This window comes from Xenia sp. Carnegie-2017, unplaced genomic scaffold (assembly GCF_021976095.1).
Source record: "Xenia sp. Carnegie-2017 unplaced genomic scaffold, XeniaSp_v1 HiC_scaffold_13, whole genome shotgun sequence".
In the NCBI taxonomy this organism is placed as follows: Eukaryota; Metazoa; Cnidaria; class Anthozoa; order Malacalcyonacea; family Xeniidae; genus Xenia; species Xenia sp. Carnegie-2017.
Window position 1 is genome coordinate 7,236,632 of NW_025813436.1, and position 22,207 is coordinate 7,258,838.

Here is a 22,207-nt window from a genome sequence, read left to right on the forward strand (position 1 = left end):
CAGTTCTGTTCTTATGGTTAATGCCTTGTTTTCTGTTGATTTTCTCAATAAAAAATCAGAGATTTGAAAACACCTCCATTAAAAAATAAAAATAAACAAGTGAAAATTTCCAGAAATTCTTTATTCATCAGAGGTTGACCATAAATATTAACATAAATAAACAAACTGGTATTTTTCATCAACTTAGAAAGCTAAGGTATATTAACAAAGGGAAATTAACTATTTTTATATACCCACATTCTGTTCATCATTTCATTAACTTAAACAAATGACTAGCAATGCCCAATGATCCTCCGATTCCAAACCGAACAAAGTTATCACCGACCAGCGGTCCCAGGGCAAACAAGTTCTTCACTTTCCTACATTCATATGTGTAAGGGTTTATGTTCATGGGATTGTGACGGCAGTCAACATCTTTTGAAGGGTCAATTCCAAGTGGGGGTGTATTTTGTAAGAATGATAAATCAGGTTTAGAGCCAATCAATATAAAAACTGCAGAAGCAAAGATGGTCATGGTTTTTTCATCTGGCGTTTTAAGCTTACATTCTCCATGTTTACTGATGGAAGTCAATATTGTTTTAAAATATGCATGATAGAGACAACTGCCATCAGCTGCAAGCACTGGCTTTGTCATCATATCTTTAACTTTGGCATAATCATGATAGACCTGCGTTGGCATTTTGTTAAGCACCAGCTCTTCATCATTTAAGTCATGCTTGAGCACATGAATTACTGGCACATCATTGGCAACAAGTTCAAGTACAGCATCCGCAGCACTTAGACCATCTCCCACAATCAATACAGGGTTCTTGAACTTATTTTGAAGTTTACCCTTTGACTTGGTGATTTGGAAAACCTTTCTAACCTTATGGTGCACAAAGGGCAATCCCTCACCGTTGATCCCAAGTTTTTTTGGTTTGGACAATCCACTGGCAAGTACAACATTTTGAGCATAAACACAAAAAGGTTTCTTGCAAGCAAACTTACTCTTCACTTTATTGTAACCACTAACTTCCCATATTCCATTCTTTTGTTTTATCGACTTGATTTTCACATTGTCTACAAAGTTCTTTTCTAAATTTTGATGCGTGACATAGCGTTCATAGTATTTGGCAATATGTTCAGTAGAAGCACGATCATACATATTTCCTTCACCAACAACACCTTTTGTAGCTAAGGGACAGCATGATGATGTTTGCTTTATCTCTTTGCGATGTTCAACAAGCCATTCCTGAAATGACCAACCAGGTAAGTCAAGCCAGTTGTTAAGGCTGACAGTGAGCTGGGAACCTTCCATAGAATGCCAACTTCCACCAGGAAGTCCTTGACCAATAACAAGATGATCTACATGCTTATCGCTGCACAGGCGCCAAGTCAGCAAAGATTCTTCATGCATTCCAATATCCGCCTGTGGTTGGTTGAGGTGATCAAATAATAATGCTACAGGATTTTGAGAACGTCCTTCTAACCCTTCACTCAAATATTGAAGATCCTACATAACAAAGAGGTTATTATCATAAGCACCAGTTAAAGTTAAAGATAAGCAAATTAATAATGTTACTGAGAGAATTTGCTCACCTGTTCTACAATAGAAAATTCACTGCTTTCCTGACACTTCTCATGTAGCAAAGTGGAAGTAGAATGATTGCTTCCTATATTTTGTCCCTTATAGTAAGGCAAGTTTCCAGATAAAAGATGAGAAAGTGATATTCCTGATGGACCATTTCCTGAAATATATTTGGGTAATGTATATAATAATTCTCCTCTATTTCGATGTTTTTTCTCTATTCCTCTATTTCTCACTGGCCAACAGTAGGATGCACTGTTTACAATTTTTCAGTATATATCACTGCATAAAATAAACTTTTAATAAAGTGAATGATAAGGAAATGCTACAATAATGTATTAGTATGCAGAAAGGACAGGCTGTTAATATTCAAATATTATTTGCTTAAAACTTACTTAGCTAATTGATACACAGGGTAATGGTAATGTTTTAGAAAACTAGAGAAGCCACTTAGTTGAATAATGACAGTTTGACATATAGCAAAATGAGCCAATATTCTACACAATGCTAACGAGCATTATTAACTAGCAAAAGTGAAAGTTGAGTGACCAATATACTTGTGAAAATTATTGCAATTGATTGATGCATTAGCGAAATACTTTTGGAAAAAAGAAGCTTTTGAAATCAAATATCAAAATTAAATAACATCTTAAAGATGCAATTCGTGAGAAATACATACACTAATGTCAAAATGTACATTTTTACCAAGACACCTGCGTGTTCAGAAAGCATTCTGACATTGCCCCCCACTGGGATATAATAACAAAAATGTCTCTTCTCAAAATTTTCGAATAACTTCGCGCAAATAGTTTAATGCAGAATTAATATTACGATGATAATAGTGGACGAAGCAACCCATGAAACTGTGGTTAACATTTTGAGTATATTTGTTTATTTTCATATTTTTTTGAGCTACATTGTATGTAGTATTTATTGCATTACGTCACTTACCTATGATTACGACCGTATAAATGGAAGTGTTTGATGGATTCATTTTGACTAAGTCGGTGATTTTAATTCTAAAAGAGAAAAAAGTTAAATAGAGTACAAACATTCATCAAAAACGCAATTTATATGACTGGATTTTAAAATAAACTTTACCTCTAAAGCACGACAACAACTTTTGAAAAAGTGTATCGTCTTGAACTTAAAAATTCTTGTAAATAATGAAAAAAACTGTGATGACGACAATTGCAGCCAGCGTTTAGAGCGTTTCTTTATTTATTGGTTATTTGAAAATGATCAGTCTGTAAGCAAAAGCAATGCATTAGCACAACCTGATACACGCTGCTAGCTTACACCGTGCTTGCATGTAAAACAGAACATTCTTGTGGGATTTAAATAATTAAAAGGGTATGTCCCTGTACGTCATATGTAGGAGTATTATGCCAGCACGTGCAAAAAACGTGAGTGTGAGTTAGCAATATGTCAAATGTCAATAAGAGACAGTCTCGCCTCGATAGTTGCCCATTGCTATTGCTTTTTTATAATTTCATAAGGTTTTTTGTTCAGATAATCCTCGTATGTACTTTACTTAACATTAAGTATGCTTAAATTGTTAAATCCCTCAAATTTCTTCGTGGTGATTAGTGGAATGATAGTTTCCGGTGTGTACAATTACATAACATAGTGAAAAGGCGGAGTGCGGGACCGCGTTATTAAAATTACACATTTTCTATGTAATAACATCAACAATGCGGCTAACCTAACCACTTGGCACTACAAGTTCTCTTCGACTTAATGCTACTTCAAATCTGATGCTTAACTTCATCTATCGAAAATAGTGAAAATTTCTTTTGCAAAAAAAAACCAAGCTCGAACCAGACAATCTTTTATACGTTTCGAAAAATTCCGTTTCATATTCTATTCTAAGTACTCCTTGTTGTATAATATTGTGACGAGTCCACCACACGTTTTTGCGAGTACTTGAAATTGCAATCCATAACAAGTAAGCGATTTATTTAGCAATTTCGTATTATAAATCTTGTGCTCAGTCAAGGCAAAGTGAAAGTTTTGGCAAATGGAAACGACTCAATAATCTTCATCAGATAAATCTTCTCGAGCAATTTCACAATATTCTCGTTTGATAACTACAAAAAACATTAAAATTTACAAAAAGAAATTTGGCCTAATTTGACAATTACAACAGGAATGACTTGTGGCGCTTAATAAACAGTTGTAATTCTTAACTTTGAAGTTTTGGCCCCTTTCAATCCCTCAAAATTGTGTGTGTTAGTATTACCCGGGATCATGAAAACAGCCCTTAAGTCACAGTATTTGGAACAAAGAGTAAGGTCACTCCATTAAATTTTTTGTTGCGGTCCGTCAGTCAATTGTATTTTCTCCACAATAGAAACGCTGTGAAAGCTACTTATCACAATGCTGCACACAGAAATGGACCTACATTTTACTCATTATTTTTATTTGTTCATCAGCTTTACATATAGCAACAGTATAACATGGACTTAAAATTTAGAATAGGCCATGTAAATCAAGGATCAAATCATGTACGGTCATAATCAAAACGGTCACCTCAGCCGCACAAAACTGCTCTCACTTGATGAACAAAAACGTACTTTGGAACGAATTGTTTGGGCATTATATTTCTCGCAAATCACATCAGTACTTCAGTAACTGGTGATGATAAAAAGATTCCATCTGAATACAGAAAAGATGAGGATTTGTTTTTAAAGGACGGCGCCAACAGTTATATAAATCTTGCAGATCTAACTCCACTTTGATGACTGTACTATGGCATAATATTATTAATGATAAGATGGAAAATGCAAAGTCTGCTTGAGAAATGTCTTTATTAATGAGAGAGTCTAGCACTCTACATTTTCCTTCATGACAAGTACTTACAATCCTTCTTTGAGACATCATGTTTTGGGCGTGAATGGAATTGCCGAATTTAACAAAAATAATCTATTTTCAAGAAATTTTTTACTGACATTTAAAAATATCATTAGGCACCAGCTTTCCCGAACGCTTGACTTTGTCTCCTCCAAGCTTGTAAAACCTTCACTGTTGAAGATTGAGATGCACTGTTTTATCAAATATGCTATCCTATCACAATCCATTTGTTCATGGGCAACTCGACACGTCATATTCCTGTTGCTTTGTCATTGTGTCACACTGCTGTTTTGATGTAACTGTGACGGTGACAGTTAAACTTATGGAGGAATATGCTTTGCCTTTCACAATAAATACGTTGTTAGAATCTGTTTTTTTCTTAAAACTTTAATGTGATGTTATCAAATATATGTAATATTATTTAGACTGTGTTCATCGGATCTATTTTATTTTATCGCCATGTGTGCATTTAAGAGGATGTCAATTTTGGTTTTCCCATACGTACGCTTTGCGTACCTATTTTCGAAATTCTACTTTGAATTTAAACCACAGACGACAGACAGATGACACATATCAACAACTTTCGAAGAACGCGAAGCAAATTATTTCGAGAAAATGTGGTATCATTCTCTAAAAACGCGCCAAGTTGTAAAACGAGTAAACACAAGAAATAGTCACGGTAGTGTTGTTGCATTCGAGTATCTTGACAAGAAATTTGAAGTTCACAGTCTGTCGGTTGGTAATTAATTATATAAATCATACAATCATATATAAATAGATGAAATTATTCACCTTACCAATAAAAAGTATATCATTTTTTATTGAATATCAATGAAATAAGGATTAAACAGCCTGCAAATATGTGTGAAATTGTTATCAATAGCATAACTCATGCGATAACCGGGTTTAGTTTAGCAACATGCCAGGTAACAGTGGTGATAATGATGTAATGTGATGTCATATATTTTTTCAGTTATTGAGTTTTTATATCAGTTTTTAGACAAGCTTGCTTGCTCAATTATAACTTTGTATTTTGGTTTATATTTTTAGAAAGATGCAAGCCCTTTAACATTTGAAGATATAACAAGCATTGTGTTTATCATGGCTCCAGAGTCCAGTTTGATAGTGATTGCAATTAATTTGTCCACTAAAGGAAAGTTTACATATGAGTTTCGAGCTTGGGAATTTACTAACAATGGAGTTTTTATCCAGCAAGATATCGCAGTTATGGATGCATTGGGATCTTGTATGAATGACGGAAAATCAAAGTAAAAGTGCCATCTTTTAAAATCCACACTCATGGATTTTGTCAGTTTAGCATAATAAGTTTTTGTGTGCTATCACAAAGTATGTAGTAAAATCTGTGGCACATTTACATTTTATTTGTCATGAAGAGTTACTTTGTTTAAAATGTCGATAATTGTATTTTATTTAGGGCTTTGTGGAGTGCCCCAGATATTTCAAATCCATATAGTATAAGAGCTGATGCACTTGGGAATGTATTGGCTGCTGCACTTGGAGTTCGTTCAATTTATATTTGGAAGTGTTTGAAGGTACAACATAATTATATTTTCTAGGTCTTATTTCATTATTAATTAGTAACAAATAATGATCATTTCGCTTAAGGTGGAACATAATTGTATTTTCTAGGTCTTATTTCATCATTAATTAGTAACAAATAATGATCATTTCACTTAAGGTGGAACATAATTGTATTTCTTGTGAGTTTATTGTCCAAGTTGATTCATCCATGTCTGCCATTGACTTAATTCTGCTACAACCATCGAAAGGTAGGGGAAATGAGAAAAACATATGAAATTGAGTGTTCAGTATGTCTTTTCAAATAACTATCAATTGATGTAGTATTGGCATGTCCCTTCTTTGTTCATGACAGTTTTTGTCTTCTGGAATATAGATAATTTACCATACCTGGTGGTTGGTGAGTGTGGTGGTATACGAACATGGACTGAAACAGACCGTACAGGTGTTAGTATGTATTATGTAGTTAGTGTCCTAAGTTTGATTGTAATGTGCATTCTCATGTGAGATACCGAACTATAGGATTTTGAACCCATGTCTGTTGAACAATTTGATTGTTTGTCAAATTTTCACTTGTTTTGACTGTTATTCTTGAAGCAATACTACATCATATCTTTCTATAACTAGATGAACGAGGTGAAACATTGAAATTTGAAGATACGTTTTACTCTGTTCAGTCTTTCGATGCTAGCTCTAGTCTTTTTACTTGCCATGGTAAGGCATAAACATTATTATGAACCATTTTATAACAGCTTGATAATTTTTGGAGACTAGTATATGGTATTTTGAGGGGACTGGAAGGAGTGTTTAATTGGGACCTGAGGGTGTTTGTATGGATTCACTTATGGAAAATTTTAAACCTGTAATGATAATTGCTATGTATCATACATTTCATATTGAACGTCATCAGCCTTTAAAAACAGTTTAGTTCACTTGCATGGAAAAAAACTGTTAAATCATCTGGTATCCACCATTATGACGTCATTTTTTGTGAAGTCTTATATTCTATTTGCATAAGTTTTTCAATAGCGTGGAAGGTGTTAATATACTTGTGAATAATTTGAATGTTTGTTTTCAAGACTTTCAAAGAATCAACAAAGATGCTTGTATTTTTGGTAATACTGCAGGAAATTTATATCTATTCTTATCGTCAAGAATCATCAATCTCAAATTACCCGTCTCGTACAGTGGTCATGGATCTTTTGCTGTGGAAAACATCGAGGATAAGAGCTCAAAAGGTATCGACAAATGAACAATAGTCTTTACACTATCTAAAATATAAACTAAGATAACGTGTGTCAGTTTAGGTAGTGATAAATGAACAACAGAGAATGAGAACAGTCTTTACACTACCTAAAATATAAACTAAGATAACGTGTGTCAATGTAGGTAGTGATGAATGAACAACAGAGAATGAGAATAGTCTTTACACTATCTAAAATATAAACTAAGATAACGTGTGTCAATGTAGGTAGTGATGAATGAACAACAGAGAATGAGAATAGTCTTTACACTACCTAAAATATAAACTAAGATAACGTGTGTCAGTTTAGGTTGTGATGAATGAACAACAGAGAACAAAAACTGTCTTTACACTACCTAAAATATAAACTAAGATAATGTGTGGTCAGTATAGGTAGTGATGAATGAACAACAGAGAACAAAAACTGTCTTTACACTACCTAAAATATAAACTAAGATAATGTGTGGTCAGTATAGGTAGTGATGAATGAACAACAGAGAACAAAAACTGTCTTTACACTATGGGTAAGATAACGTGTGTCAGTGTAGGTAGTGATAAATGAACAACAGAGATCAAGAATAGTCTTTACACTACCTAAAATATAAACTAAGATAATGTGTGTCAGTTTAGGTAGTGATAAATGAACAACAGAGAATGAGAACAGTCTTTACACTATCAGAAGACTCGAATCAATATGGCTGTTTATTTTCCTAAGCTTCCTTGTGTTTGTAAGTCAATCTTATGTTGTTGTCAGCCGTGAGATACAGAACCTGTGATGACTAAGTACAACAGAGAACAAAAACGGTCTTTATCTTACTTTGCCCAATTGTGTGTGTTAATATTACCCGGGATCATGAAAACAGCCCTTAAGTCACAGTATTTGGAACAAAGAGTAAGGTCACTCCATTAAATTTTTTGTTGCGGTCCGTCAGTCAATTGTATTTTCTCCACAATAGAAACGCTGTGAAAGCTACTTATCACAATGCTGCACACAGAAATGGACCTACATTTTACTCATTATTTTTATTTGTTCATCAGCTTTACATATAGCAACAGTATAACATGGACTTAAAATTTAGAATAGGCCATGTAAATCAAGGATCAAATCATGTACGGTCATAATCAAAACGGTCACCTCAGCCGCACAAAACTGCTCTCACTTGATGAACAAAAACGTACTTTGGAACGAATTGTTTGGGCATTATATTTCCTGCAAATCACATCAGTACTTCAGTAACTGGTGATGATAAAAAGATTCCATCTGAATACAGAAAAGATGAGGATTTGTTTATAAAGGACGGCGCCAACAGTTATATAAATCTTGCAGATCTAACTCCACTTTGATGACTGTACTATGGCATAATATTATTAATGATAAGATGGAAAATGCAAAGTCTGCTTGAGAAATGTCTTTATTAATGAGAGAGTCTAGCACTCTACATTTTCCTTCATGACAAGTACTTACAATCCTTCTTTGAGACATCATGTTTTGGGCGTGAATGGAATTGCCGAATTCAACAAAAATAATCTATTTTCAAGAAATTTTTTACTGACATTTAAAAATATCATTAGGCACCAGCTTTCCCGAACGCTTGACTTTGTCTCCTCCAAGCTTGTAAAACCTTCACTGTTGAAGATTGAGATGCACTGTTTTATCAAATATGCTATCCTATCACAATCCATTTGTTCATGGGCAACTCGACACGTCATATTCCTGTTGCTTTGTCATTGTGTCACACTGCTGTTTTAATGTAACTGTGACGGTGACAGTTAAACTTATGGAGGAATATGCTTTGCCTTTCACAATAAATACGTTGTTAGAATCTGTTTATTTTTCTTAAAACTTTAATGTGATGTTATCAAATATATGTAATATTATTTAGACTGTGTTCATCGGATCTATTTTATTTTATCGCCATGTGTGCATTTAAGAGGATGTCAATTTTGGTTTTCCCATACGTACGCTTTGCGTACCTATTTTTCGAAATTCTACTTTGAATTTAAACCACAGACGACAGACAGATGACACATATCAACAACTTTCGAAGAACGCGAAGCAAATTATTTCGAGAAAATGTGGTATCATTCTCTAAAAACGCGCCAAGTTGTAAAACGAGTAAACACAAGAAATAGTCACGGTAGTGTTGTTGCATTTGAGTATCTTGACAAGAAATTTGAAGTTCACAGTCTGTCGGTAGGTAATTAATAGTATAAATCATACAATCATATATAAATAGATAAAATTATTCACCTTACCAATAAAAAAGATATCATTTTTATTGAATATCAACGAAATAAGGATTAAATAGCCTGCAAATATGTGTGAAATTGTTATCAATAGCATAACTCATACGATAACCGGGTTTAGTTGAGCAACATGCCAGGTAACAGTGGTGATAATGGTGTAATGTGATGTCATATAATTTTTTAGTTATTGAGTTTTTATATCAGTTTTTAGACAAGCTTGCTTGCTCAATTATAACTTTGTATTTTGGTTTATATTTTTAGAAAGATGCAAGCCCTTTAACATTTGAAGATATAACAAGCATTGTGTTTATCATGGCTCCAGAGTCCAGTTTGATAGTGATTGCAATTAATTTGTCCACTAAAGGAAAGTTTACATATGAGTTTCGAGCTTGGGAATTTACTAACAATGGAGTTTTTATCCAGCAAGATATCGCAGTTATGGATGCATTGGGATCTTGTATGAATGACGGAAAATCAAAGTAAAAGTGCCATCTTTTAAAATCCACACTCATGGATTTTGTCAGTTTAGCATAATAAGTTTTTGTGTGCTATCACAAAGTATGTAGTAAAATCTGTGGCACATTTACATTTTATTTGTCATGAAGAGTTACTTTGTTTAAAATGTTGATAATTGTATTTTATTTAGGGCTTTGTGGAGTGCCCCAGATATTTCAAATCCATATAGTATAAGAGCTGATGCACTTGGGAATGTATTGGCTGCTGCACTTGGAGTTCGTTCAATTTATATTTGGAAGTGTTTGAAGGTACAACATAATTATATTTTCTAGGTCTTATTTCATTATTAATTAGTAACAAATAATGATCATTTCGCTTAAGGTGGAACATAATTGTATTTTCTAGGTCTTATTTCATTATCAATTAGTAACAAATAATGATCATTTCGCTTAAGGTGGAACATAATTGTATTTTCTAGGTCTTATTTCATTATTAATTAGTAACAAATAATGATCATTTTAAGGTAACTATAATTGTATTTTCAGGTCTTATTTCATTATTAATTAGTAATAAATAATGATCATTTAACAGGTGGAACATAATTGTATTTTCTAGGTCTTATGTCATTATTAATTAGTAACAAATAATGATCATTTCTGGAACATAATTATATTTTCTAGGTCTTATTTCATTATTAATTAGTAACAAATAATGATCATTTCACAGGTGGAAACATAATTGTATTTCTTGTGAGTTTATTGTCCAAGTTGATTCATCCATGTCTGCCATTGACTTAATTCTGCTACAACCATATGAGAAAAACATATGAAATTGAGTGTTCAGTATGTCTTTTCAAATAACTATCAATTGATGTAGTATTGGCATGTCCCTTCTTTGTTCATGAAAGTTTTTGTCTTCTGGAATATAGATCATTTACCATACCTGGTGGTTGGTGAGAGTGTGAACATGGACTGAATCAGTACAGGTGTTAGTATGTATTATGTAGTTATTGTCCTAAGCTTGATTGTAATGTACTCATGAGATACCTAACTATAGGATTTTGAACCCATGTCTGTTGAACAATTTGATTGTTTGTCAAATTTTCACTTGTATTGACTGTTATTCTTGAAGCAATACTACATCATATCTTTCTATAACTAGATGAAAGAGGTGAAACATTGAAATTTGAAGATACGTTTTACTCTGTTCAGTCTTTCGATGCTAGCTCTAGTCTTTTTACTTGCCATGGTAAGGCATAAACATTATTATGAACCATTTTATAACAGCTTGATAATTTTTGGAGACAAGTATATGGTATTTTGAGGGGACTGGAAGGAGTGTTTTATTGGGACATGAGGGTGTTTGTATGGATACTTTCACTTATGGAAAATTTTTACCTGTAATGATAATTGCTATGTATCATACATTTCATATTGAACGTCATCAGCCTTTAAAAACAGTTTAGTTCACTTGCATGGAAAAGAACTGTTAAATCATCTGGTAACCACCATTATGACGTCATTTTTTGTGAAGTCTTATATTCTATTTGCATAAGTTTTTGAATAGCGTGGAAGGTGTTAATATTCTTGTGAATAATTTGAATGTTTGTTTTCAAGACTTTCAAAGAATCAACAAAGATGCTTGTATTTTTGGTAATACTGCAGGAAATTTATATCTATTCTTATCGTCAAGAATCATCAATCTCAAATTACCCGTCTCGTACAGTGGTCATGGATCTTTTGCTGTGGAAAACATCGAGGATAAGAGCTCAAAAGGTATCGACAAATGAACAATAGTCTTTACACTATCTAAAATATAAACTAAGATAACGTGTGTCAGTGTAGGTAGTGATGAATGAACAACAGAGAACAAGAACAGTCTTTACACTATCTAAAATATAAACTAAGATAACGTGTGTCAATGTAGGTAGTGATGAATGAACAACAGAGAACAAGAACAGTCTTTACACTATCTAAAATATAAACTAAGATAACGTGTGTCAGTGTAGGTAGTGATGAATGAACAACAGAGAATGAGAACAGTCTTTACACTATCTAAAATATAAACTAAGATAACGTGTCAGTGTAGGTAGTGATGAATGAACAACAGAGAATGAGAACAGTCTTTACACTATCTAAAATATAAACTAAGATAACGTGTGTCAGTGTAGGTAGTGATGAATGAACAACAGAGAATGAGAACAGTCTTTACACTATCTAAAATATAAACTAAGATAACGTGTGTCAGTGTAGGTAGTGATGAATGAACAACAGAGAATGAGAACAGTCTTTACACTATCTAAAATATAAACTAAGATAACGTGTGTCAGTGTAGGTAGTGATGAATGAACAACAGAGAATGAGAACAGTCTTTACACTATCTAAAATATAAACTAAGATAACGTGTGTCAGTTTAGGTAGTGATGAATGAACAACAGAGAATGAGAACAGTCTTTACACTATCTAAAATATAAACTAAGATAACGTGTGTCAGTTTAGGTAGTGATAAATGAACAACAGAGAATGAGAACAGTCTTTACACTATCTAAAATATAAACTAAGATAACATGTGTCAGTGTAGGTAGTGATGAATGAACAACAGAGAATGAGAACAGTTTTTACACTACCTAAAATATAAACTAAGATAATGTGTGGTCAGTATAGGTAGTGATGAATGAACAACAGAGAACAAAAACTGTCTTTACACTACCTAAAATATAAACTAAGATAACGTGTGGTCAGTATAGGTAGTAATGAATGAACAACAGAGAACAAGAACTGTCTTTACACTACCTAAAATATAAACTAAGATAACACGTGTCAGTGTAGGTAGTGATGAAAGTCTTTCCTCTCTATTTTTCCAGTGACACTGGCTGTTGTTTCAAAGAACTACACAGTTAATTTGTTTGTGTTAGAAGACTTGAAGAACATTCCTGAGACTTGTAAAGAACTATGTTTGCTGCCTAGCCATGCACTCTTTTCAGCTCAATCTCTTGGAGTTTTGTCATTTCTTGGCAAATCATCGCTCATTGCATGCTCATCGTCTAGTAGAATTTTGTTAATGTGGGTCGGAGTGTAAAAGTAAAAGCTATATATAATAAATCTGTAATGAAACGTGTTTTCTTTTGTATAATGTTATTGTGTTTACAACAGTAATTATTTGTTTCATTGTTGATATTGATGAATGAATAACAGAGAACGAAAACAGTCTTTACACTACCTAAAATTTAACTAAAAAAGCCAACCTAGTCTGTGACCTAGTGATGAATGAAGTCCCCCCCCCCATTATCGAACTTTCACCTGCCAAGTTCAATTGATCTCAGTTTACCACAATGGCGGATTTGGATGTAGCAGAACACAACAATGACATGTTTTATGTTGGTAATAGTTTTCAGTTTAAGTAGGTAATGCAATAAATATTATAAACTAAACATTATGCAGACAAACGATATTTTAAATACAATCAAACGATTTGATGCTTACCCTAAAACACTGGAAGATTTTCGGATAAAGACGCTTGGTGGCGGAGCTGGTAGGTTGATAACGTTTGTAGATGATCGATGTTAGGATATTTGTGTTTAAATTTAGCACGTTAGTATTTATAATGTTTGAAAGAGCTGATATTATTTGGTATTTCTATTGACTGCAATTAATTGTTGCTTATAGAAATTTCATTGTGATTCTGTAAACGTGTCAATTGTTGTTCAACGCACACAATAGCCCATAAATTTATTATGATGAAGATAATATTGATTTGAAGTCTTTGGAAATCGTTGTGTTTCTGTAAAATATAATGGCATGAAAGTTTTCACTTTATTTGTCTTATAATGGATTGAATATATCAATATTTCATGAATTGCTTCACTTTGTTTCATAAATATCTTCATCAACTTTATTATTGTTTATTTCAGTTACAGTAATCAGTGGTCTTTTGATGATTTTGCTATTCATGTCGGAGCTAAGCTATTACTTATCTGTTGATGTAAGTAACTACTAATAAACATAACTATTCCTGTTGATTTTGACTCATAAATGATGGTAGTTGCTATTATTTTGTTGCTGAAATATTTTAATCGTTTTTTCATCTTTATCACCTCCATATTTTCCATGTGAATTAATCACAATCAGGTCACACCAGAGCTATTTGTTGATACTGCTCGCAATCAGAAGACTCAAATCAATATGGCTGTTTATTTTCCTAAGCTTCCTGTGTTTGTAAGTCAATCTTATGTTGTTGTCAGCCGTGAGATACAGAACCTGTGATGACTAAGTACACTAATTACATCAGCGTTATCATTTAGCAAAATTTCAATAGTTTCTCATTATTTCACTTGTAAAATTCAGCACCACCTGTTCTATTCTTATTTTTTTAGATTTAAGTGTGGATGCAATGGATGTTTCTGGTGAACAACAGGTTCATTTTATCCCAAAATTTCTCTTAAAGTTTGTTTGGTATAATCACTCTTAAAAATGTCAAACAAAGAATCACGTTTTCTGGGGTCCAGTCCCTCGGTGTTTGTTGCTTTTCCCCAAAATCTTTGTTTGAGCTGTTACATCTCTGGAAATGCTCGTTTTGTGCAAATTTTGAAGCATTCAACTAATTTGTTGAAATCAATCAGAGTCTATAAAAACCAAAATATGGTCGCTCGTGTCATGTAGGTGTATATTGAGATTAAAAATATTATTCTGCTAAGGCAATTGACTATTGCTCATGCAACACAACATAATTACAAATGCTGACTACATTACTTTATGTTATCAATAAAATGTTTACTGCTTTTTTACAAGATTGATGTTGATCACAATATTTTCAAGAAACGCATGGACGCTAACGGAAGAGCGATTGACGAACACGACGGTGAAAAAGAAGGTCTTATAACTGTTGAAAACGTTGTAACTTATTTTTGTAGGCCAGTTCTCAAGCAGCCTCAAGTTTGTGAACAATAATCAAAGTATGGATGGACCAAAGTTGTTTAGGCAATAAGTAGAGTCTTCAAGTCTGCTAATTCTCGTAATCGTTATAAAACATAAAAAGCCCGATTTACTTCTTTAGCAGTAAGTTCTACTTGAGAATGTCAAGACAGAGTTTCATCCAGCTTACACCCAGTAATTTAAAAGTAGTAACTCGCTTAATTTGGAGTGTTTTCATTTGTATATAAGGAAAATAGAGTTAAATATCTTTAATTTCCGATTAGAACCAATTATCATTTACTGAGTTTTGCTCTTATTCAAACTTAATTTATTGGCTGCCATCCAATAGGAAGTATTGGCCAAATCAATGCTTAAATTTTCCGCTATTGAATTTAAATCTGTATCTGCAGAACCTACTTCAGTATCATGGGCAAACATATCACAATCTGTATTTTTTAAGCACTTGAGAAAATCATTAATATAAACTAAAAACAGTTATTATAAACAACTATAAGCGTCCATTACTTTCAGGTTTGGGAGACAAAAGTGATGAAACGAAAAAACAATTTGAGGTTTCATGGTGTCATGCATAAAACAACGCTTGCTTTTTGGCGAATTCTGTTCCAAAATAGCTTTATTTATTATTTTAGCTTGAGAAAGACAGATGTGAAAGCTGTTACGGAGCAGAAACTATAGAACAGCCGTGAGTTTTGCATAGGACGACAGTGCAGTACGATGTTTGTGTCATCCCCAGTTATCCCCAGTTATCCCATCTTCCTGTGTCCTCATTTATATCACTCTTCTGTAGGTGTTGTAACACTTGCGCTGAAGTACAAAATGCATATCGCAAAAAAGGATGGGCGTTAAAAAATACCGACGCTATTGCTCAGGTATCAGCTTACTGCTTATTTATATCTTGTATCCATAACATTAATAGTATGTATGATGGGAATGTTTTTGTCTGTTGTGTTCAGATTGTTTAACTAAAATAATCAACTAAGATCGCTCAATCATGTACAAAACACAGTATAGGATTTTTCCATTTAGGTCGAGCAACGTAGAGTATTGCTACATATTTATTCATTTTTATCATTTTACAACTCTTTGTCTTTACTAATAGACCATGCGGATACCCTCCCCAACGTGTTTTGTTCTATTAGTTGCCCTTTTATTACTAGTGCACTCGTGAAGGTTGGAAAGAAAAATTTGAATCACAAAAGAACGAAGGTTGTGAAGTGCATGGTTATCTAGAAGTGACAAAGGTTAATGGATAATTATGTTTTGCCTAAAGAAAATGTAAAATCTTTTTCTATACTTTAACGTGTTTACACTGAAAAAGTGTCAGTCTGTCAGTTGTAAACTTCGGTGGTAGTCGAATGTACGAACGATGACGAAGAATGTACGAACGATGACGAAGAATGCCGTTTAGAGCATTCGACGAAATTGCGACGATGTAAGGGCGTTTGGTGAATGCATAAAGAGTTGGACAATTACTGCGTCATTTCATTAAACAGAGAGCATAAAACACATTTTTTGTTTTTGATATTATGATATTATTTAAACTATTGTGTTATAAATCTACTTATGGCCAGAACTTTCAAAGGCCACGATACCCACATGTACGTAATCGCGTATCTATTTTTTGTAGGTTGCTGGGAACTTCCACTTTGCTCCCGGAAAAAGCTTTCAGCATCAACATGTCCACGGTATTGATAAAGAGAGAGTGTGAATTAATTATGTATTCTGACTTGATGTGCTTTATTGTATCTCAGTGTGTACACCAGTGTACACATGGGGTTGTCAAGACAGCGGGGAGGGGCCGACAGAACACAAGCTGTAATTTTAACTAATGATAAACAAAGCTGAAACTAATTTCTACTAACATGGTGTTGTCCACCAGAAAAGCCTTTCTAAAAAGTTTTTTCTAACATGAAGTTTTAAAAGTACGTGATCTAATTTAGAAATAAACTTTAAATAAAAAAACCCATCAAAGGTCAATAACTTACACGTTATCAATGGTAATTCTATGTTAATTTTTTAGTCACAATGTTAAAGCTTAAAAAATCCAATATAATCTCGATCAATAGTAAGTGCATTCTCAACTAAACATGAATAAAATTTAAATCATCGTTTTTAACATTCAACACTTAAACACCCTGCAATGGATACTGATTTATTTAAATCTTCGATATAAATTATTATGTAAAGTAAAGTTTCACTGTTTGACGAATTACCATGTTCGTAAAAAATCTTGTTGTGAAAGGACTTTACCATTTGAAGTTACCTAGCAACGGACTTTACCGTTGAAGTTACCTAGCAACGTAATTGTATACATACACTAAAGATATTTTCTTTGTTTTTAGTGCATGATCTTCAGCCGTTTGCTGGTCAGCAGGTAGCCTGCATTTGCTTTAATTAAGATTTACGAGATGACGAACTCAGTGTTAAGCTATGAATCTCTCCTCTTCCTGATTTTTTGTTCCAGCCTTCATAACATTAGCACACGGAGAGAAACCTTAGTTGTTCATTAAAACACAACCGCGAAGATACACGGTCATGGGCATTTTTGTTTTTTTTCTGCAGTTCAATCTAACTCATCATATAAAGCATTTATCATTTGGTGAAAAATATCCTGGTATTAATAATCCTTTGGACGATAATTTGGTTTTATCAGATCAAGGTACATTTACAGAAATCCGTTGTTAATATATGGATACTATCCATGCCTTAAACATCTGCCTATAAGCCTCTCTTCCGTGTATGTGCCCTCCCCCCTGAATAAATCCACTGCGATTGGGACACTCAACACATTCCACAGAAAATCCCAGCCGCATATAAGCGTACCTAAATATTTAGTGCTTAATATTTAAACTATACATTTAATAGTGTAATGTTCACACATTGCTGTGTAATATAGTCCAGTATTAATGTATTAGCTCCGCTCCATAAACAAGCACTGTTATGTAGAAGCACTTGAAAAAGGACTTACGAACTTTGTAAGGCCAGGGCTAGATGCAGAGGTTTGCGGTTCATCAGATATTCTCACATCCATAGCCATACGTCTCCTTGCACATCCATAGCCATACGTCTCCTTGCACATCCATAGCCATACATCTCCTTGCACATCCATAGCCATACGTCTCCTTGCACATCCATAGCCATACGTCTCCTTGCACATCCATAACCATACGTCTCCTTGCACATCCATAACCATACGTCTCCTTGCACATCCATAGCCATACGTCTCCTTGCACATCCATAGCCATACGTCTCCTTGCACATCCATAACCATACGTCTCCTTGCACATCCATAACCATATCTCCTTGCACATCCATAGCCATACGTCTCCTTGCACATCCATAGCCATACGTCTCCTTGCACATCCATAACCATACGTCTCCTTGCACATCCATAGCCATACGTCTCCTTGCACATCCATAGCCATACGTCTCCTTGCACATCCATAACCATACGTCTCCTTGCACATCCATAGCCATACGTCTCCTGCACATCCATAGCCATACGTCTCCTTGCACATCCATAACCATACGTCTCCTTGCACATCCATAGCCATACGTCTCCTTGCACATCCATAGCCATACGTCTCCTTGCACATCCATAACCATACGTCTCCTTGCACATCCATAACCATACGTCTCCTTGCATATCCATAGCCATACGTCTCCTTGTTGAGTTCTACATATACACTTATTCATTCAGTTTACATACAACAAGTTAGATAACTTTTCAAAGTTAATAACCTAAGCATAATAATAAATTCGTCCACCTGAAAACTCTCACTGCCGTCGAGCTTGACTTGATCTTATATGTATTCTCATGTATTTTTATTATATTTGTAGTTGGTATTATGTACCAATATTTCGTGAAGATTGTTCCCACTGTGTATAGAAAATTGAGTGGTCAGGTAAGATATGAATGAATTTCAGGCGTTTGTTAAAATTACAGATAAACATTCCCTGGATTTCATAAAGTTATCGTCACTGGAGTGAAAATTATTGTACTTTGATTTGAACAAACTTTGATTTGAAATTTTACGATAATGTGAAGTATTTGAATCATAAATCATCAATCGTTTTTGGAAAGATTTCTTGATAGATTTTTTTTGAAATATTTTTATCATTCGACAATCAGCGTTAAAAACCATATTTGACACAGTATCACGCTTTCCGTTAGTAGACAAGGAACACTAACCCTACCTAAGAAAACAATGGAAAGTTTTGAGAAAATATCTAAGGCCATATGTTGTATGATTTTCTGTTTACAATTGTATAGGTTGTACACACAAACCAGTTCAGCGTCACAAAACATCGTCGAATCATCAAACCGGTTTCTGGAGCTAATGGAGTTCCAGGTATAATTTAAATTTAGTGATGTGTTGCGTGCAAACGGCGGACGTCATTATTTTGGGAATTGTGACGTCATTTTGTGCAATGTTACCAGGCAAATTTTAAAATTTATTCTTCAGACTCCTATCGCTCTGCCTATAGAGCATTCTATTATGAATACTTTATGTAACAAAGCTATATTATTGCCTTGTTGCCTTTTGACATGTACATCGTGTCATAGCGTTTTAAAACAGTGCAATATATTGCTTTACTTAAATGTTCATATAAACTTGTGCTATATATACGAATGTTGGATCATATACGTATTTTGTCTTGTAATTTCAGGGGTTTTTGTGTTGTACGAGTTTTCACCAATGATGGTTCAATATACCGAAAAAAGAAGGTCGAGTTACAATCGTCGTTGTAAACTGTATTCATGTGGTCAGCATCTTTGACAGTTATAGGCTCAATTGTGTACAAATGATAATACGATTAGTCAAAGCTGTGTCATGCAAAGAGCAACTGAAAAAGTTGTTGCATTTGGTTGCATTTAGTTGAGTTTTTTGCAAATTTTTGTGAGTAATTGCCAATTGTTAATGTTGAGCCTTCTACTTTTTTGTTTTAGATCGTTTATGCATTTTCTTACTGGAGTTTGTGCGATTATCGGTGGAGTCTTTACCGGTAGGAAATACCATAGCTTCCAACACAATGGCAGAATTTTTTTCCCAAGCTAGCTGCTGGCTAAGGCTATCTGACATATATTTGTGACTTGTAATAATATCAAAGATATTTATGGAGCAATTTTTTTTGCTTTTTCTGATGTAGTTGCTGGTCTTGTTGATTCATTTATCTATCATTCCTCAAAAGTACTCAAAGAAAAAATAGAACTTGGAAAGGCTGGCTGAAACAACGTGAAAATATGAAAAGATAATTCAGAAACAGGTGAGCTTATTTTTTCCTTCTAAATAAGATAACCTCTGTATAGGTAGTGATGAACGAGGAGAGAACGGCAACTTTCTTTTCACTACCTAAAATGTAAACTAAGATAACGTATGTCAGTGTAGGTAGTGATGAATGAACAACAGAGAATAAGAACAGTCTTTACACTGTCTAAAATATAAACTAAGATAACGTGTGTCAATGTAGGTAGTGATGAATGAACAACAGAGAACGAGAAAGTCGTTACACTAACTAAAATATAAACTAAGACAACGTGTGTCAGTGTAGGTTGTGATGAATGAACAACAGAGAATGAGAACAGTCTTTTCAGTACCTAAAATGTAAAGTAAGATAACATGTGTCAGTGTAGGTAGTGATGAATGAACCACAGAGAATGAGAACAGTCTTTACACTACCTAAAATATAAACTAAGACAACGTGTGTCAGTGTAGGTTGTGATGAATGAACAACAGAGAATGAGAACAGTCTTTTCAGTACCTAAAATGTAAAGTAAGATAACGTGTGTCAGTGTAGGTAGTGATGAATGAACAACAGAGAACGAGAAAGTCGTTACACTAACTAAAATATAAACTAAGACAACGTGTGTCAGTGTAGGTTGTGATGAATGAACAACAGAGAATGAGAACAGTCTTTTCAGTACCTAAAATGTAAAGTAAGATAACATGTGTCAGTTTAGGCAGTGATGAATGAACTACAGAGAAAGAGAACAGTCTTTACACTATTTAAAATATAAACTAAGATAACGTGTGTCAGTGTAGGTTGTGATGAATGAATAACAGAGAATGAGAACAGTCTTTACACTACCTAAAATATAAACTAAGATAACGTGTGTCAGTGTAGGTAGTGATGAATGAACAACAGAGAACGAGAAAGTCGTTACACTAACTAAAATATAAACTAAGATAACGTGTGTCAGTGTAGGTAGTGATGAATGAACAACAGAGAATGAGAACAGTCTTTACACTACCTAAAATATAAACTAAGATAACATGTGTCAGTGTAGGTAGTGATGAATGAACAACAGAGAACGAGAAAGTCGTTACACTAACTAAAATATAAACTAAGATAACGTGTGTCAGTGTAGGTAGTGATGAATGAACAACAGAGAATGAGAACAGTCTTTTCACTACCTAAAATATAAACTAAGATAACATGTGTCAGTTTAGGGATGAATGAATAACAGAGAAGAGAACAGTCTTTACACTATTTAAAATATAAACTAAGATAACGTGTGTCAGTGTAGGTAGTGATGAATGAATAACAGAGAACGAGAACAGTCTTACACTACCTAAAATATAAACTAAGATAACGTGTGTCAGTGTAAGTAGGGATGAATGAATAACAGAGAACGAGAACAGTCTTAACACTATCTAAAATATAAACTAAGATAACGTGTGTCAGTGTAGGTAGGGATGAATGAACAACAGAGAAGGAGAAAGTGGTTACACTAAAATATAAACTAAGATAACATGTGTCAGTGTAGGTAGGGATGAATGAACAAAAGAGAACGAGAACAGTATTGCAGTATTGACAGAGAACGTTGTCTTTATTTGTAGGACCATTATACCAAATACTGTTGTCCATTCATTACGAATGTCATTCACAATATTAGTTAAAAAGAAATGGCTTCTTCAGTTTACTCCTCATGGGAAAAGATTGTGGTGAAAAATACTGGTTTTTTCACCAGGAAGAAAAACATTGGATATAACGATGATGAATGAATCTTAGACTATTATTTATTAAACTGTTCACTTTGTTTAAGGATTCGTCATTTAATGAACATTGTTATTTATAACTCATTTACACATCCAGCATATATCAACACAAACATTTTTTCCATTACTTTTATCTTGTTCATGTTAATATCAATGACTTCTTACTTTAACTGAGCTATTGGTAACAATGCAGACCTTAATTCTTTAAATACATCACTATTGTTTGCATCACAACTATCCAACCATACTTCAATGTCTTTGGGCCAGAGCGAAATGATTATCAATGTTTTCACTGGTTCAATTGTCTTGGCACAGGCAAGAATATTTTGGATGGACAAAAACCAAAGTTCCGAAATGGTCTTCCATAATG

At 33.8% G+C, this 22,207-nt stretch overlaps 3 protein-coding genes and 1 long non-coding RNA gene across 8 annotated transcripts; 3 read left to right on the top strand and 1 right to left on the bottom strand.

Moving 5' to 3' along the window:
- Positions 1-100: 100 nt before the first annotated feature.
- LOC124459638 (oxidative stress-induced growth inhibitor 2-like) lies at positions 101-2,902 on the bottom strand. 2 transcript variants are annotated; one of them, XM_047009124.1, is made up of 4 exons: positions 2,669-2,902; positions 2,519-2,586; positions 1,579-1,727; positions 101-1,492 (listed from the first exon to the last, which is right to left on the bottom strand). In XM_047009124.1, the coding sequence occupies exons 2-4, from the start codon at positions 2,559-2,561 to the stop codon at positions 248-250; spliced, it is 1,437 nt and encodes a 478-aa protein (XP_046865080.1). In that variant the 5' UTR covers positions 2,562-2,586; positions 2,669-2,902; the 3' UTR covers positions 101-247. The 2 variants fall into 2 exon arrangements, with proteins under 2 accessions (XP_046865080.1, XP_046865079.1); XM_047009123.1 differs by having other exon boundaries at positions 2,519-2,892.
- A 2,064-nt stretch (positions 2,903-4,966) lies between these two features.
- Positions 4,967-8,595, top strand: LOC124459646. The gene is made up of 8 exons (XM_047009136.1): positions 4,967-5,155; positions 5,471-5,688; positions 5,856-5,973; positions 6,120-6,210; positions 6,336-6,404; positions 6,587-6,673; positions 7,039-7,197; positions 8,241-8,595. Exons 1-8 carry the CDS (start codon positions 5,036-5,038, stop codon positions 8,261-8,263), a joined length of 885 nt encoding a protein of 294 aa, XP_046865092.1. The 5' UTR covers positions 4,967-5,035; the 3' UTR covers positions 8,264-8,595.
- LOC124459644 (endoplasmic reticulum-Golgi intermediate compartment protein 3-like) lies at positions 7,766-22,071 on the top strand. Of its 4 annotated transcripts, XM_047009135.1 has the most exons (20): positions 13,226-13,436; positions 13,816-13,886; positions 14,033-14,115; positions 14,159-14,163; positions 14,278-14,318; positions 14,693-14,774; positions 15,347-15,387; positions 15,466-15,518; positions 15,624-15,705; positions 15,994-16,077; positions 16,464-16,521; positions 16,857-16,901; positions 17,179-17,210; positions 17,399-17,495; positions 18,677-18,741; positions 19,110-19,188; positions 19,508-19,565; positions 19,788-19,843; positions 19,988-20,104; positions 21,679-22,071. In XM_047009135.1, exons 1-19 carry the CDS (start codon positions 13,340-13,342, stop codon positions 20,065-20,067), a joined length of 1,209 nt encoding a protein of 402 aa, XP_046865091.1. In that variant the 5' UTR covers positions 13,226-13,339; the 3' UTR covers positions 20,068-20,104; positions 21,679-22,071. The 4 variants fall into 4 exon arrangements, with proteins under 4 accessions (XP_046865088.1, XP_046865089.1, XP_046865091.1 ...); XM_047009134.1 differs by lacking the exons at positions 13,226-13,436; positions 14,159-14,163 and having other exon boundaries at positions 14,033-14,119; XM_047009132.1 differs by lacking the exons at positions 13,226-13,436; positions 13,816-13,886; positions 14,033-14,115; positions 14,159-14,163 and adding an exon at positions 7,766-7,930.
- On the top strand, positions 11,049-13,022 carry LOC124459648. Its single transcript, XR_006944458.1, has 3 exons — positions 11,049-11,153; positions 11,522-11,680; positions 12,769-13,022. It is a non-coding gene; the product is annotated as an uncharacterized LOC124459648 (long non-coding RNA).
- Positions 22,072-22,207: the final 136 nt, after the last annotated feature.